Source organism: Ipomoea nil, unplaced genomic scaffold (genome assembly GCF_001879475.1).
Source record: "Ipomoea nil cultivar Tokyo-kokei standard unplaced genomic scaffold, Asagao_1.1 scaffold0317, whole genome shotgun sequence".
Lineage (NCBI taxonomy): Eukaryota > Viridiplantae > Streptophyta > Magnoliopsida > Solanales > Convolvulaceae > Ipomoea > Ipomoea nil.
This window is the reverse complement of record NW_017616745.1, coordinates 6,255,551-6,274,463: the sequence shown is the minus strand read 5'-3', so window position 1 is coordinate 6,274,463 and position 18,913 is coordinate 6,255,551. Positions and strand designations below refer to the sequence as shown.

General features: G+C 40.4%; 1 protein-coding gene, 1 long non-coding RNA gene and 1 other non-coding gene across 3 annotated transcripts; all 3 read left to right on the top strand.

The window, feature by feature from the left end:
• Positions 1 to 5,357: 5,357 nt before the first annotated feature.
• LOC109167338 lies at positions 5,358 to 10,723 on the top strand. The gene is made up of 3 exons (XR_002051822.1): positions 5,358 to 5,444; positions 7,456 to 7,457; positions 10,708 to 10,723. It is a non-coding gene; the product is annotated as an uncharacterized LOC109167338 (long non-coding RNA).
• On the top strand, positions 7,346 to 7,419 carry TRNAI-UAU. Its single transcript has one exon. It is a non-coding gene; the product is annotated as a tRNA-Ile (tRNA).
• A 1,559-nt stretch (positions 10,724 to 12,282) lies between the features above and the next one.
• LOC109167241 lies at positions 12,283 to 13,613 on the top strand. The gene is made up of 2 exons (XM_019316239.1): positions 12,283 to 12,320; positions 13,215 to 13,613. Exons 1-2 carry the CDS (start codon positions 12,314 to 12,316, stop codon positions 13,517 to 13,519), a joined length of 312 nt encoding a protein of 103 aa, XP_019171784.1. The 5' UTR covers positions 12,283 to 12,313; the 3' UTR covers positions 13,520 to 13,613.
• The last annotated feature ends 5,300 nt before the right edge of the window (positions 13,614 to 18,913 follow it).

Below are 18,913 nucleotides of genomic sequence, written 5' to 3'. Positions count from 1 at the left end.
GACCGAGGTGAGACGTCTTGGGTTGAGGTGAGACGTCTTAGGCCGAGGTGAGACGTCTGAGACCGAGGTGAGACGCCGTAAGCTGAAGTGAGACGTCTGAGGCCGAGGTGAGACGTTTTGGGCCGCTCCAACTTCTTGCTTCGCTCCTCTGGGTCGGTTTGCTCTGATCATAATATATCCATCATGAGTCCCCCACCATCTTCGTTGGAGAAGTCGACAATGAAAGAGAGTAAATGTCCTAACTCGACCTCTATGCACAACGTGCCGAGCTCATATGGCCGAGCTCACCATGGCTGAGCCCATTGTGACCGAGGTGCCCCGTGCCGAGGCATCTTGGGCTGAATATTCGTCAATGAAGGAGAGTAAACATGAGTTGCACTCCATGGGTCCGACCCTAACATGGCCGACCCCAACCTCAAGGATTAGACTTGATTGTAGCGGCTTGGTTGTAGCTTGTTTGTTGTCCTCCTTTCTTTATCATATGGGTTCCGTTTCACCCCTTTGTATTTTTCTTAACATGCATCTTCCCCCGGAGGTGGGCACATTTTGTGTCTCCCCTCTCGGAGGTGGGTACATTTTTTGTCTCCCCTCCGGGAGGTGGGCATATTTTATGTCTCCCCTCCGGGGGGTGGTACTACCGAGGTGCTAGACCTTTTTTTTTTAACACAATGCCTTATGTTAGTCGCTTAAGCCTAGTCCTGTTGGACTAAGCCACCGAGCTCTTCCGTCGGGGTTGGTACGCGAGGTCGGACCCCGTGCCCCCCTAGGGTACGTTAGCTACTTGAGCCTAGTCCTGCCGGACTAAGCCACCGGGCTCTTGCGTCGGGGTTGGTACGCTAGGTCGGACCTCGTGCCCCCTTAGGGTGCGCTACCCGCATGAGCCAAGTCCTGCCGGACTAAGCCATCGAACTCTCCCGTCGAGGTTGGTAGGCGAGGTCGGACCCCGTGCACACTTAGGGTGCGCAAGCCGCTTGGGCCGAGTCCTGCTGGACTAAGCCACCGAGCACTTCTGTCGGGGTTGGTACGCGAGGTCGGACCTCGTGCCCCCTTAGGGTGCGTTCGGGAAGGTCGGGGGTGAATACTCGTCTCCCCTCTTTAAAAAGGAATGAAAATCACTTCGACACGAGAAGTTTTATTCCGTTTATTGCAAAGGAGGGGACATGCCACCTCTTGCAACATCTTTGGAGGGGACGCTACACCTCTTAAAACATCATTGGAGGAGACGTTCCACTTCTTGAAACATCATTGGAGAGGACGGACCACATCTTGCAATATCTTCGGAGGGGACGCTCCACCTCTTAAAACATCGTTGGAGGAGACGTTCCACCTCTTGAAACATCATTGGAGAGGACGGACCACCTCTTGCAATGTCTTTGGAAGGGACGCTCTACCTCTTAAAACATCGTTGGAGGAGACGTTCCACCTCTTGAAACATCATTGGAGAGGATGGGCCACCTCTTGCAATATCTTTGGAGGGGACGGTCCACCTCTTAAAACATCGTTGGAGGGGACAGTCCACCTCTTAAAACATCGTTGGAGGAGACGTTCCACCTCATAAAACATCCTTGGAGAGGACGGACCACGTGGTGGCCCGAGCAGGTCCCTTTGTGGATCTCCTCTATTACTGACCTCGCCTCGTTGGGGTACAAGCAATGTAGCAGGGTGTCATTAGAGGACCTCTTGTAAAGTATATCACGGGAGACCATGTAGGTTCTCCCCACTGGCTTGGTTGCGGCCTTGTCAAGGGGTAAGCAACCCATAACAGGTTCATCCGTTAGGTAGTGAGCGAGGGCGTCCCCCCTGTACTACCGTTAGGGAAATGCCAAGGTCGGGGCCGGTGCGAACGACTGCGACCATGGGTTAATAAGAAAATATGTCAATATTTTTCCTTCCGACCTCTCCCTTCCTCCTGCTCCTTCTTCCTCTTCTCGGCGACCTCGGCGTCGGCATACCGGGCCGCCCTGTCCATCAGGTCGGTATAGTTTTTGGGAGGGTACCGGATGAGGTCCTGGTGGAAAGCACCCGACCTCAAATTGTTCCTGAAAATTGGCATGGCCGACTTACCATCGAAATTGGCGACCCCCATGGCTTTCTTCTTCCATTTACTGAGGTAGTCGGCCAGCGACTCCGAGCTCTTCTGTTTCAGGTCGCACAGGTCAGCGATTTGCTTCTTCCTTTGGATGCTAGTGGCGAAGTGGGACAGGAACTGCTTGGTGAGGTCCGTGAAGGTAGAGATGGACCCCTCCAGGAGGGACCCAAACCAGTCGTGTGTTTGCCTGTCTAGAGTGGCGAAGAACCCCCTGCATAGGATGGTGTCGGTAGCCCCGGTGATCATCATGGCGGCCCTGTACCTGGTGAGGTGCGACCGTGGGTCCGTGGTCCCCGAGTACACCTTGATGGTGGGAAAACGGAAATCCTTGGGCAAGGGTTCATCCAAGATAGCACTCACGAACGGGGTGGACAGTATGTCTTGGGGCTCCGGGGACCCGTCCCTCTCGTCAATCATCTTCTGGAGCTCATCAATCCTCCTCCGTAGATGCTCGACCTCGTTCCGATTGGAGCTCAGGACTCGGCCATTTGTCTCACCTGTTCGCTCTACCTGGGAGGCCTGCCCGTGTCGTGGTGGAGCTCGGGTCCCACGACCTGGGGACCTACGCGAACCCGCCTCCTGTTGCGGTCAGGCTCGGGGTCCGTGGCTTGGCGACCTTCGGGTGCCTGATGGTTGCCGTGGTGGCCTGCGGGAACACGATTTTGCCGCTGGTGGCTCGTTGGCGGCCGGCCTCGAACCCAGCCTGTCCCGAGCCGACACACGATCGCCCAACCTCTCCAGGGCGGGCCTGGTTTGGATTGGCGCCCTCCCATCGTCGCCGTGCTGACGGTCTCGGCGGGAGCCCCCTCCTCCTGTGTGGCATGTGGCGGAGGTGGTCGGGTGTTCGGTGGAGAGAGGGGGAAGTGGAGGTGGCGCCAGCGTCCCCCGGGTGGCACCTAGGTCGGCTTGTTCCTCTGCCCAGAGGCCTGCCGCGACACGTGCTAGTGCCGTGGTGGCTTGTTCGAAGATCGCCACCCCCTCCTAGAGGGGTGGTGCACCACCGCTACGGTGGTTGGTGAGCTGGGCCCTCAGATCTCTCCCCGACTTGGAGGAGGCGGCCGGTTGGATGCTGGGGTCCCCGTTGGGGCCGTTCCCGTTTGCGACGAGCTGGGTGCCACGGGAACCGTTGGTGTGGCGAGAGTTGGATCTCGATCTCGTCATGGTAGCTGGTCGCGGTAGACCACTGGATATAGAACACGTTTGAGCTGGTACAGCAGCTCTCAACAAGAGCACCAATGATGAAATTAATTGACCCGGGGTAGGCCCGAATCAACGAATCCGGATAAGAATATATATGAAATAAATAATATAACGCAGAGATATGGTAAGGTCGCAGGGACCGTATGTTGTATTGATTATCGCTAATAAACTATTACAAGACTTAATTAGGACAATAATGCTATAAGATAGTAAATCAGGAATATGTTGTGTAAGATAATGATCATGTCCCTTGTTAGGACAAGAAGGGGGGCTTTTATACAAGCTAAACCCCCCAACCGCCTCCCCACAAATCGGGGGGTAGTTGGATCTCCGAGTTGACCGCGCCCGGGTGTAGACCGGGTCCATGGGTGTGCCGAGCTCGACATGGCCGAGTTCACCGTGGCCGAGCCCACCATGGCCGAGCTCACCGTGGCAGAGCTCAGCATGGCCGAGCTCACATGGCCGAGCTCATAGGACCGAGCTCGACATGGCCGAGCTAACCGTGGCCGAGCTCACCATGGCCGAGCTCATAGGGCCGAGCTCGACATGGCCGAATACCTCACCATGGTCGAGCTCATATGGCCGAGCTCATAGGGCCGAGCTCACATGGCCGAGCTCACCATGGCCAAGCTCATATGGCCAAGTCCACCATAGCCGAGCTCATAGGGTCGAGCTCACATGGCCGACCTCATGTGGGTAAGGCACCTTGGGCCGAGCACGGGGCTCAACCTCCGGGCCCCGCGTCCATTCTACACTTCATTGCTCCGCTTCCCGGGTCAGTTTGCTCCGATCATAATATATCCATCATTATTTTTTTTTTTTGAATGCTACTAGCTCTATTACAATGTAGTATCTGTTCATATACAAGATACACTATTTATATATTGAAAATTCACAATTAACATATTGAATGCTTATAATTTAAATTGTGAATATTCACTATGTAAATTGTGAACATTTAGTATATAAAATTGTGAACATTCAATATGTAAATTGTGAACATTCAGTATGTAAATTGTGAACATTTAGTACGCATATAAAAATTGTAAACATTCAGTATGTGAATTTAACATTCAATATATAAATTGTGAATTTTTAGACTCCAAAGTAGACCCGGATCCACATAATAATTTGTCAAAAAATGGTTAGGTGTCCGATTTTTATTTTATTTTATTTTATTTTCAAATAGTCAAAATGGCAAATACACATAGACACACTATACACAAATCACAAATTCACAAATCACAATTTACAATAACGGTCAAAATGGAAAATAGAAATGAAAATGAAAATTTGTATTCTACATTATACCGCCACAACCCACACTCCACAGTCCACAAGTCCACATGCTAGAAAAGAAAAACAAAACAAAACAAACAAAAAAAAAAAACTTACCAACGGCATGCAGCTGCGACGACGACTGGACTCATTGAAGGCAAGGCGAAGGACGGACGTAAGGCGGCGACCAGAGGCAGAGGCAGAGGCGAGGCGGCGACGGGAAGCGTTGACGACCGGCCACGGCAGCGTGCAACAGCAATAGTGCTGTGGAGGCGGAGGCGGAGGCAGCGCTAGAGTCTCTGGTCCGTCCGTCTGAGCGTCTTTAAACGAACATAACGATTTTTACTTTAGGGTTATTCGCTTAAAACGACGTCGTTTTGAACGAATAAACCTAAAAAAATACGTCGTATAGTAATTATTTGGCCGGCGCACAATATACAAAACGATGTCGTTTTGCACTTTTTTTTTTTTGAAAATTTCGCTTTTCCGTATTTGTTGTTAACTTGTTAAAAAAATCATGTTTTGAAAATGTACATAATTGTATATGAGAATGTACATAATTGCAGAACAGAATACAGATAAACTTTTAACTGTTAAAAAAATCGTATGTTCGAATGTACATAATTGTATAAAAAAATATACATAATTGTATAAAAAAATGTACATAATTTTATAAAATAATGTACATAATTATATACCAGAATGTACATAATTGTATAACATAATGTACATAATTATATAACATAATACACATACACTATGTCGCGTCGACTCCGCACACAACTTAACAAAACGACGTCGTTTTAAGATACGCGAAGCGCACAGTGCTATGTGCACCGTAGTGCAAGGTATAACGAATGATAAGACAAATACACATGTATTAGGGTCAACTGTGAACCATGGTCCATACTATGGGGGGCATTATTAGAGCCCAAAAAAGGATGTCTTTCCCCAGTCCACAACAAAGCCTAACCCATGCCGGTTAAGAAAAGTTCGGCAAATTATGTTGTGGACACAAGTCTAAAACGACGTCGTTTTTAGGGAAAACGATATTCCAGTTTTTTTAAAAAAAAAGATTGATGTTGTCTTGCCGTTAATGGTGTTATTCGTTTGTGGAATTATGAATGTACAGGTATGAAATTATGAATGTACAGTTATGGAATTATGAACACAGAGCTCTGACAGTATGAACTTACAATTATGAACATATAGTGATAAAATTATGAACATAGAGCTCTAAAATTGTGAACATATAGAGCTTCGAAAATTATGAATGTACAGTTATGGAATTATGAACACATAGCTCTAACATTATGAACTTACAATTATGAACATATAGTGATAAAATTATGAACATAGAGCTCTAAAATTGTGAACATAGAGCTCAAAAATTGTGAACGTAGAGCTTTGAAAATTATGAATTTACATTTATTGAATTATGAATGTACAGTTACAGAAGTATGAATGTACAGTTATGAAAGTATAAATGTACAGTTATGGAATTATGAACACAGAGCTCTGACATTATGAACTTACAATTATGAACATATAGTGATAAAATTATGAACATATGCTCCTATAATGATGCGGTCTGAAATTTTTTTTAAAAAAATGGTGAAAGATAACGGTGCCACTAACAACACCGTTACCGTGTCCACAATGTATGCTGGACACGGGTCCATAGCATAACGATTGATTTAAATATATATTAGGCTAAATAATGAATGTAAGCAAAATGAAATGGGCTAGAGTTTATATTTTGGTTAATTAAGTGAAAACTACATTTTAACCAAATTGATTAATAACATGATTTTTTTCTTATAAAATTGTTCACTCCACAAAATTTAATTCGATTAATTGAGTTATCCATTTTTTTAGTACAACTTAAAAAAAAAAAAAAAAAAAAAAAAAAAAAAAAAAAAACTACAACAATCGCCACACCTATAATGACCTCAAAAGATATGTGAGACAAATTGTAACTACAATAATTCTTCTTCAAAAGTTATCACATCACCTTCGAGTGGGTGAATATGTCACCCATTGTTATTTCCCTCCATTTTAACCTATATGATAGCCATCATCGAGTCATTCTCAACTTTCATAGTCCTCCATCCCTTCTCCTAATATACTACCAACTAACCAACCCATAGTAGATGGCTTAGAATTGGACAATTAAACCAAAATTTTAATTAGTTACTCTTCTGTCCGATTTTGTTTGTCATATTTACTATTTATTGGTCAAATTAACTCTTTCTTCATTGCTTTTTTTTAGTAATTTTTAATTATTTTTAAAATTGATTTTTGTATTTAATAGTACTTTTAATGTAATTTCTGAATATATAAATTTTATATACGAATACTAAACTTAATATTATAAAATTGAATTAAAAATAACTTTAATCAAGCTTCGTTAACTGAACCAGACAAACAAAATGGGACGGAGGGAGTAATTCAAAGAAAACTAAATGATGAATTTGGTTCAAACATTGGAATTGGATTGGTAATCGAAATCAAATACTTGGTAATATTAATGAGTTTAAATAGAAGAATTCTCTTTGTTTTTGTAGTATATAGCAATTGGAATAAAAATAAACAATTAATTAATTAATTAAAATATAAATAAATATATATATAAAAAAAATCTATAATACACACACATATATAATTCCCTTTTTATTTTTATTTTTTTTATTTTTTCTTCCTATTTTTGATTCCACTGTTCAAAAGTAAGAGATTAAAAGGGTAATGAATTTTATAATTACTAAAAAAAATTGTATAGGTCTCGTAGCTCAGTTGGTTAGAGCGTTGGTCTTATGAGCCGAAGGTCGTGGGTTCGAGCCCCGTCGGGACCATTGTTGTTGAGTGATTTAAAATCTCACAATATTGAGCTGTATAGGACCTCCCCTCAAGCACAAGGTGAGCTGTATAAGACTTCCCCCTCAAGCACAAGGTCGATAGCACTGAGCTATATAGGACTAGACTAGAATCCTAGGCACAAGGTTGATAGGTTGATAGCACACAAGGTGAGCTGTATAAGACCTCCCCCTCAAGCACAAGGTCGATAGCACTGAGCTATATAGGACTAGACTAGAATCCTAGGCACAAGGTTGATAGGTTGATAGCACACAACATTGAGCTGTATAGGACTAGACTAGACTAGAATCCTAGTATAATAAGTACAAGAATAGAATACTAGTCTAACACAATAAAGAACAAATATAGAGTCCTAATAATCCCCATCAAGCATAAGGTTGATAGCCCATACCTTTTGCAGCCTTATCACGAACAAAATGATAATCAATCTCTACGTGTTTCGTACGAGTATGAAACCCAGAATTTACACATAGATAAGTAGTACCCAAATTATCACACCAAAGCTTTGGTGGAATCTTTTCTTGATATGGGTGTCCCTGTTTATGATCATTTTATGTGCCTTTGGCTATACAATGCTGACAATTTTATGAATTGCAATTCGCTTTAGTACACCTTGCAAGGTGGACTCTGATCCAAAACTACAGTGTTTCCGCTGTCATGATTAATGAGTTGCAGTTTCATTTTTCAAACGCATTTTTGAACATTAAGCTTTGAGTTTCGAAACATACTATTTTATGAACATTAGCTTTCAGTATATGAGCATATAGTGTCTAGTTTCTTAACATTAAATTTTGAGTTGTTGATGAACATGTAACAGAGTGAATGCTATAGTATCTAATTTATGAACATTAATCTTTGAATTTATGAACATATAATGTCTAGTTTCTGAACATTAAACTGAGCTTTGAGTTTTTGAACGCATAGTGTCTAATTTCTGAACATTAGGCTTTGAATTTGTAAACATATAAATGGTTAACACCGTTAACGGTGTAAAGGAAGAAAGAAGAAAAAAAAAACAACATAACTTCTAATCATTCAGTTCAACAAAACTTTTTAATAAGCCTAGACAACATCACTGCATAATTATGGCCTTAATATATATACTACTCGATATATTATACCCGTAAATCTTACCATATAGGTCATCCTCTAAAAATCTTGTAACAAACAAAATTTATGGTCCTAACATATCTTTACTTTTAGAGCATCCACAATGGTTGTGGAGAATTGGGGGATAATGTAAGAGTGATTAGGAAAGAGAAGATGGGAGGGGAGAGAAAAAAGAAAGAAAAAAAATTAAAACTAAAATTTTAAAAAAAAAAAAAAAAAAAAAGAAGGACGCGTGCACTGCACGCGCCCGTGTTGCCACGTTCGCGCACAGCCTGTGTTGCTTCTTCTTCTTTTTTTTTTTTTTTTTTTTTTGTATTTTTTGACATTCACCCCACATTTGCAGTAATATTATTTCTCAAATAACCTACACCCACATCAGTTATTATCTTGAGTGGGGAGAATTAATTCTGAAATAACTCCAAATAAACCACAAGTGTGGATGCTCTTAGAGTCTTGATGGAAAAGTAAATTCTGAATATTTTGAAATGTCTCTCAAATGCCCCAAGTTCTCAAAAGTAATTGTACATTACTACTACTCACAACTATTGGATAATCCATATTGCTACTTTCGGTAGGATTCGAATTTGCGGCTGAAAGTGATGTGCCCCCAAACTCCATAAATCTTAGGCTATTCTAATCTCAAAAATGCTACCACTTCCTAAATGATGTGGCCATTAAAGTGGCATTTTAAATACTTTTTTGTTTAATTAGAAAACTTGCTTTCTACATGGCAGCTTTTGTGTACTTTTTTATTTTATTTTATTTCTTATTAGTTATTTATTATATTATTTTGTTATTATATTTATAATATAATATTAAAGTGCGACCATTTTAGAAAGTGAGAGAATATTGTAGAGATGCAGAATAAATAGTGAAAAATTTGTAAATTTGATGATGTGAAAATGGACCCGTTTTAAAAAGTGAGAGGAATTTTTGGGATAAGGATAGCCTTATAAGCAATGATAGAAAACAACAGTCTTAATCAAAGACCATAATGCCCAAGTAGGCATTGTTTGGTAAAATATTTATCTTATCAATCAATTTTAGCTTGTTTGACCACTATTAGTTGTTTGACTTAGTCAAATAATCAATATAAGTGTTTGGTTAATTAGCTTTTTAACAACTTATTGCTCCAAAAGGCTAAAATTTGATTAGGTTTTGAGACAGTTATTTTGCATATAATCAGCTATTAGCTAATTTAATAAACATATTTTTACAATCAGCCAATACTATCAACTAATCAAACACAATCAGCTAACAATTATTAGTTAACAATTATTTACCAAACACCCCTATGTCTTGGCATTTAAAATGGTACGGTTAGGGGTGGGAATAGGCTAGGCCCCTTCGTAGGGGCCTAAGGCCCGGCCTATTTAAGGCCTACACAGGCCTGACTTGTTTAGTAAAAAGGTCAGGCTTGGGCCCATTTTAAAACCTATTAAACTAAACAGGTCAGACCTGTTTATACCAAGCTCGGCCTTCAGATTACATGCCTAGCCTATTTACACAGGATTACACACATATATATAATTTATTTGTAATATTAAGTTAGTATATATTCTATTTTATACCTAATATATTTTTATATTTACAATATAATTCCAAGTATATATAATTATCAAACCTTAACCCTTGACCTCCAAAATCGCATTCTAAATTTTGATTCAATTATAATCATTGTTGTTAATTTTATTATAAGTGTTCTTATTGTTCTTACTGTTAAATATTTAATGAAGTGTCACGACTTAATTATGTGAGTTGATTGTTAACTATTTATGATATTATATAGGATGACAATCAATAATACAATAAAATTCATTCCTAAACAAGTTAACAAACATGTTGAAGTTGTGCATGACTTGTTTTGTTTTATTTTATATATTTTTTAATACTATTATGTTTGCATTGTGGCGATATACTTATGTAGTTATATATTAATTTTGTATTAGCTCGGTATATTTCTTAAATTATTTAGAAATACTTATTAAATTTTTTAAAAAGACGTAATATATAGGTTTTAAATAGATTCAAAGTATAGCTTACGTACTTTGAAGCATTTTCAATGGTCTACATATTAAACATACTTTTAAAAAGGATTCAGGCTAGGCCATGCTATTGTATGCTCAGGCTTTAGTATAACAAAAGCCTACCTACAGGCTCAGGTCCAGACACAAGCCTTAAATTTTCGTAACAAGTCCAAACTTAATTTTCTAAAGCTTGACTCGACTCGACCTATTTCAACCCTAGGTACGTGTTTCTTGGAAAGTCATGTAACTTATCCTGGTAAGTATATATATTTGTAAACAATGAATAAAATTTGCTTCAACTTGTGGTTGACTAACGAAGTTAAGTAGAATTGAAGTAGTTCAAACTAATCCAACAACATAGGACCAATCATGTCCCACCAGCTGCAGCCTCAGCATGATAGCACATATCATCCATGACATTATGTTATTGACATTTCACTTGTCACAATTTTTTAGACATACGCCGGCATTACTGCACCTATGAAATTGATATATGAATGTTCGTCGAAAAATATGTCAATGCGTACGTTTGTCTGCCTTGATATATTATAGAGTAAATACTCAAAATGATTCCTCGACTATAGCTAAATTCACAAATTGGTCCTCAACTTTTAATTTCAACCAATTAAGTCCTTAACTTTGTAATTTTGACACGATTTGGTCCTCCATCTATTTGACCGTTTGTTGACCGTGATCAATGATCTTCAGAAGAACCTTTCGCTCTCGTCGGAGCACGTGGAGGCCTCCAGGATGACGTTGCACCAGTTCGGAAACACGTCGTCTTCTTCGCTCTGGTACGAATTCAACTACATTGAAACCAAAGGGAGGACGGAGAAAGACGACCGGGTTTGGTAGATTGCTTTCGATAGTGGATTCAAATGTAACAGTGTGGTCTGGAAATGCAACCGAAACCTTAAAAAACCGACGATGGACCATGAAATTACATATATATCCTCAAATATCACAGTCAACAAACGGTCAAATAGACAGATGACCAAATTGTGTTAAAATTACAAAGTTAAGGACTTAATTGGTTAAAATTGAAAGTCGAGGACCAATTTGTGAATTTAGCTATAGTCGAGGGACCATTTTGGATATTTACTCTATATTATATTTACCTTTATATTTCATCTATGGCAGTTAAACTACTATATAATATGCAGGATCGGAGTTGAAAGCTTAATTTAACCAAAATGAGTTACTACCAACCTGAAATTAATCCTTTATGTAGCAAAAATATGGTAGATAATGATTCCCCAATGCCAATTATAGGTGTTTATGTAGCAGCTGCATCTCTAGCCTGCTCCTTTGCAATGTTCTTAAACTCATGTTTAACCTTCATTAACTCGTTTCCCAAGTTGAATGTCCGCTTCTCCGGCAATTTCTTCGCTCTCAATGCAACTTGGTTGACACTATTAGCTGTGGGTACCAAGCTGGCAGGCGATCTCTCAACTCCCAAGTGGTCTGTCCTAGATACTCGGGCAAAAAATATGAGCACGGTTTTCTTAACTGTGGCAATGGGTAACTTTTTCATCTCACTGGGCTCTATGAGTAACACAGATATTGTAACCAATGTCACGGCTTTGAGCATATTTGTAATCACCGTCCTTGTCGATTTATGCCTCCAAATACGTACCCATGTATTTGATCCCTCATCGTCTTTGGATATCATCTTCAAAATTGCTTTGGTCTTGACTGGTTTAAGAGACGTGCAGTCAGAAAACTTATCCATAACATGAAAGGTTTGGTCTTGACTTTTTGTATACGACTTCAGATCATGATTGTCATATGGTGCAAGTTTTGTTATGTTGTCTCTGTTTACTCCATGCTTCCATTAGTATTTTTGGTTAATTTTTTAGGCAAATTAATTAATCATTTTTTAGGCAAATTATTATTCCACAAAAATAAAGTTTCAACTGGGCAAAGGGAACGAGAAGTAGATCTCAATTGCTTTGTAATACTACTCGAAGGAGAAAAACAATTTCCTGAAAGATTATTAAGAGAGATTGTTAATCGGATGGATAAACATGTTGAGATGGGTAAGATGCAAAGGCCACAAAACCTATTTAATCTTCTCAGTCAAAGTTTCTCTTTTAGTGGTGTGTTAGAATTTGATAGTAACCAAGTTCCAAGTCTATTGTCTAGTGAACCTCCAAATTGTTGGACACTTCCTGTGGTAACACTAACAAGCATCGCCATTGCAATTCCAAACATTGCAAGTCAGCATGTTGATTGGTTGGTAATAAGCAGTGTCAACGAAGGCCTTCGCTATGCAAGCCTCGTAGATATTTTGGATGAGAAATGTGGGTTGAAAGGCATTAAAAATGCGGCAGATGTTGTGTGGGTGGGAGTTGAGCTTCATAAGAAGTGGTTTGACATGGATCTTGAGAGAAAAACTGGAGAAATAAGTTCTATTAAGGATATTGTTCAAGATCTGGTTGATGTAGCTGAAAGGATTGTTATGGAGTTTAGCTCTAAAGAGAATAGAATTCTAGTGGAATATCCACTCTATTGGCCTGCAAACGTTTTAGCTGCAAATTCAATGTATAGAATTACTCGAACCATTCTGCTATACTTTGAAAATGGTGAGTGTCAGGCTGAAGAGTTGTTTACGAAGGTAATCTGCATGATTGCAGACATATTGGCAGCTTGTCTTACCAATTTGGGGCATATGATAGCTACTAAATGCAGAAGCAATGCAATTGAGGAAAGGTTAGAAAGTGTTCGAGATGCAGATATCATTTTTGGGAAAAGTGAAGATATTTTAAAATTTTTTGAAGAACATAAACTTTCAAGTGTTGGTCCCAGTCAACCATTATGTATTGATGAATGGCGTGGATGGATTGAGCAACAAACAACAACAGTTTCATCTTCTGCAACAACCAAGGGAACATCCTCCGCAGAATCCAATGAACATGTAGTTGTTCAAATGCAGGCTTGATTTATATATGTGTAATAATGCTTATGGGTGCTTTCTTAATTACATGTTACTTCAAATGTAGAGTAGTTGTTTTGTTTGTGTGCTTTTATTATGTAAGACTCAAATAATGTAGAGTTGATTATAATGTAAATGAGGAAATTTTAATTTTGGTCATATGACTATAGGGATCTTGTTAATTTTAGTTTCTGACTTTTAAAAGTGTCAATTTAGTACCTTAACTATGCAATTTTTGTCAATTTTGGTCACTCCGTTCAAATTGCCGGCCAAATTTCACCGGAAAACTTTAATAATTAAAATAATGAGAATATTTTAGTCGTTTCACGCCTATTTTCTTCTTCTCCGGCGAGTCCATCCATTTCTCTCCCGTTTCCGGCGTTCTTTCTCACTGTAAAACCTATCTTTAATATCATCAAACCTCTTTTCCCAATCATCTTAGTTCATTGCATTCGCCGGAAACGGGAGAGGAAGGGATGGACTCGCCTGGGAAGAAGAAAAGAGACGTGAAATGATCAAAATACCTTCATTATTTTAACAATTAAAATTTTTCGGCGGAATTTGATCGATAATTTGGCCGGAGTGACAAAAATTGACAAAAATTGCATAGTTAAGGTACTAAATTGACATTTTTAAAAGTCAGAGACTAAAATCAACAAGACCCCTATAATCATATGACCAAAATTGAAATTTCCTGTAATGTAAATTTTATTTAGTCAATTTATAATGTAAGGAATATTATATATTGTAGTCCAGGCTTTTGCTTTTGATACATACCCTTATGTACAACTCACATAAGGAAGTCTATTTATAGGCTTTTGCTTTTGATACATACCCTTATGTACAACTCACATAAGGAAGTCTATTTATTTATTTGTTACAATTGCATATTTAAGTGTTATGTACAATAAACGTTTATAAAGACTTAACGATTTTTATAAACTTTTAACGACTTTAAAAGTTTGGTGCTATTCGATCTAGACTCTTTAAAAGTCTATCAATATTCGATTCAGATTTTTATAATCTTTAAAAGTATATTTGTATTCGATGGTATTCAAAAACTTATTAACTTTTATAGACTCTATCAGAATAGGATTTCTGTAGACTTTTCTTTTAAAAATATAAATAGTTAAAATCCAACATTCCCACCACTAGTACAAAATAGCTAATTCGCGACCCTTGTAAAGGGATTTCCGTAACTATTTCAAAATAGTCGCGAAATGTTTGTTGGAAAAAAATAGCTTAAAATGGCATAAATGGCATGTTAAATGGTTATTTTGTGGTACAATTATCAGTGGGGTCCACTTCCGAAATGAGTCGGGTCAAAGTGGATTCAGGTTCTTCGTAGTAAGACGAAGAGATTGATATATTGTACGCTCAAAACGGATAATGGGTGAATGAGATATTGATTCTCAAAGTAGACCAATTTCAGTTGGAAAATGAAGGGAAAAGTGAGCTTTGTGACACGGGCATAGAGTTCGGCGCAGCCCACAGCGCCCGTGCGGCGTCCCGAGGCCCCTCATGCCCTGCGGACCAGCCTTACCCACATACGCACCACACTGGTTTCGCCATGCCATGGGCTCATCAGGGAAGCGGCAACAGCTCCCAACCAGTTGTGCCTTTCGATCGCATCAGGTCCCCTTCATAGTCAAGTCCAAGACTAGCGACAGGCTCCCCAAACTTAACCGGGTCGGCGTGCCTAACTCGGCCAGACCTTCGCGTCTAAGGCAGAACAACCCTTAACGCTATTGACGCACCCCTTCACCCGCATGGCATTGCTAACCAGTTGGCCGTTTCCTCCTACTTTTGGGTCTTCGCACGGTCACGGAAAAACGTCCGTTACACTCTCCCCCACCCAACATCTAGCACGCCCTCGTGCTAGGGGAGAGGACTCTGCCCAAGGATCGACGTACTTAATTGCATACGCGCCGCTAATGTCAGGACATCTCACGAAGAGTAGTCCGACTGAGCTGGCGGCCACCCGAGTCCCGATTCCCTCCAAAGGACCCATCCGCCCCCTGCGGATCAACGGAGTGGAGCCATCATTAGCACGTGCGCATCCCCTCTCGCGCAACAGTGCTCGCATACTCCTCACCCCTTGAGGATCCCACCATAGCATGCAGCAATATAAGCACGCCCCGCTCTGATACCACTTTGACACGGGCATAGAGTTCGGCGCAGCCCACAGCGCCCGTGCGGCGTCCTGAGGCCCCTCATGCCCCGCAGACCAGCCTTACCCACATACGCACCACACTGGTTTCGCCCTGCCATGGGCTCATCAGGGAAGCGGCAACAGCTCCCAACCAGTTGTGCCTTTCGATCGCATCAGGTCCCCTTCATAGTCAAGTCCAAGACTAGCGACAGGCTCCCCAAACTTAACCGGGTCGGCGTGCTTAACTCGGCCAGACCTTCGCGTCTAAGGCAGAACAACCCTTAACACTATTGACGCACCCCTTCACCCGCATGGCATTGCTAACCAGTTGGCCGTTTCCTCCTACTTTTGGGTCTTCGCACGGTTACGGAAAAACGTCCGTGACATTTGTCCCACATTGGTTTGGAAAGTGGATTTGCCCCCCTTATATACAAGAGCTCTTTTGAAGCTTGTAGAATTGTATAGCATAGAGGCTCTCTCTCGCGCGCGCGCGGGGGGGGGGGGGGGGGGGGTGCAAATCAAATTCTAACTAGACGAGATTGAAAGGGCTTGATTCAAGCCCGAGGGAGTAACTTCGGATTCAATTTTCCAACACATGCCACTGGATGTGGCCGAAACTGGCCTGCACGAACCTATACTGCTTTCTGTGACCGTTGGGTGTTCAATTTTTACGGTTGCGGAATTAATTCCAATCTTAAATTTTGAATTGAAACCCATGGTAATGGTTGCTGTTACCAGGTGCAGTGGGGGTGCCCTTAAGTGCCTAATTAAAAGCTATTTAAGTCTTCCACCCCTATATAAGAAGGAGTTGGGCAGTAGAGATTTACACACAGAATTACACAACACGAAAGTATAATTTCCAGCTTCAAAACTCTCTGCTTCTACTCTTTCTTTGCCTACTGTGTTCATAGCCTTGTCTTGCTCGCCAGATTCTTTGTTTGAATGCTCAAACATTGAATCATAGCAAGTTTTATCCTGGGAAGCCTAGGCCACAACGCTCCTAGTATCTTTGGGAGGTGGCAAATAAGGTTTTAAGGAAAGAGTGATCGCTTGACTCTTGCAAAAACCCAACACCAAACACGAGCCAAATTTTCTCCATCTTTCCTTCCCTTACTTTCCAAAAAATAATAATCTTATTTTATTTGATTATTATTTATTTTTCTACCAACGGATCCAACAATGTTGAGCATCCGCGACCCTTCTTAGAAAAGAACAAACGCGGATTATAATTTTTTTTAATCTTCACTTTCTGCCATCGTTCTTAGGAAAGAACGGTCGTGGAAACCTTTTCTTTTTTAAAAAATAATAATTTCCTAAATATACCAAGTACATGCCAAAACCACTAGTAATACATTCAACTAAACAAACAAGCATTGCAATTGGAGATTCAATCTTATGGGAGAAGAACTAAACAAACAAGCATACCAATAAATTCACACAACATAGCAACAAATATATCATTTTGCTGTCTAGCCAATTGAGTTAAAGAAAGCATAAAACTGCAAGACAAAAAGGGGGGCAAATTTCCGCCATTTTTAGCCATAAAATACACTCTATCAATCTTTAAATTCCATTAATTCTTTCGAGTCGGGGGATGAGAGTTACAGTTCAAGATTGATCGATAGATTGAATTAATTACAACAGAAGAGACCTATAGGAATAGCTAACCTAAAAGTCTCCTATACAATAGGCTAAGCTAAGTCAACTAGAACTATAACCACTAGTCTATTAAGTATACAATATAACATTATAACTAACATTATTAACACACCCCCTCAAAGTGCAAGGTTGGTGAGAAACAATATTGAGCTTGTCCCGGATAGCCTGAAAGCGCGATGCTGGTAGCGCCTTCGTGAATATGTCGGCCAGTTGATCCTTTGTGGACACAAAGTTGACAACGAAATCTCCTGATGCGACCTTGTCGCGGACGAAGTGGAATCGATCTCAACATGCTTTGTCCATGCGTGAAAAACTGGATTGGCTGCTAGGTATATGGCCCCCAGATTGTCACACCACAAGGTCGCTAGATTACCGGAATGCAGCCCTAGCTCACGTAGAAGGGAGACTACCTAGGTGACCTCGGCTGCGACATCAGCTAGACCCTTGTACTCGGCTTCGGTTGAGGAGCGCGCCACCGTGCGTTGCTTGCGAGAGAGCCACGAGATGAGATTGGTCCCAAGAAAGACCGCATACCCGCTAGTAGACTTCCTGTCAACGGGACAACCCGCCCAGTCGGAATCTGAAAAAGCATGAATGTCAGAGGAGGAAGATTCTGACAAGCGCAAACCATAGTCTTGCATTCCTTTAACATATTGTAGAACCCGCTTTAGCAGAGCCCAATGATCGTCGGTGGGAGCTTGCATGAACTGACATAGCCGGTTAACTGCATAGGAAAGGTCCGGGCGGGTGATAGTTAAGTATTGTAAAGGGCCAACAATCCGACGATACTGATCGGGTTGTCAAACGACTGAGCCGACGGAGTGACTGGCTACGTGACTACAGCTGGTGTTGCCAGAGGCTTGCAATCAGACATACCAGCTCGGGCTAATATATCTCCCATGTAGCGCCGCTGAGAAAGAAGAATCGCGGTATCAACATTGAGGGTTTCAATGCCTAAGAAAAAACTCGGAGTACCAAGATCCCTGATCTTGAAGGTCGTAGATAGCCGCTATAGTAACGTATTAATTAATGCTGAGTCGTTACCCATCATAATGAAGTCATCAACGTAGACCAATAAGAAGACTCGTGAAACCCCAATGGTGTAGTGAAAAAGCGACACATCGGTTTTAGAGGCTAAGAAACCTGCACTAACGAGAAACTCATGTAGCCGCTTGAACCACTAAATTTTCTTATAGAAATTAATGAGTAAGTTAAAAATAATAAATAGTTATCAGAATATTCTGTTACTAAAGTTTATATTAACGGATTTAAGTTATTTAAGGGAAGAAAATAATATAATAAGGAGTAAATAAGGAAAATCATTAAAAAAAATATTAAAATCAAAATAATATGAACCATTCATTTTTTAATACATTTTAACATATTCGTAGTATATGTTTAACAATTATGCCAACTCTAATTGGATGTGGTTCGAACGTAAGACTTTTCTTATAGAAATTAATGAGTAAGTTAAAAGTAGTAAATAGTTAACGGAATATTTCATTACTAAAGTTTATACTAACGGAATTTAAGTTATTTAAGGGAAGAAAATAATATAATAAGGGGTAAATAAGGAAAATCATTAAAAA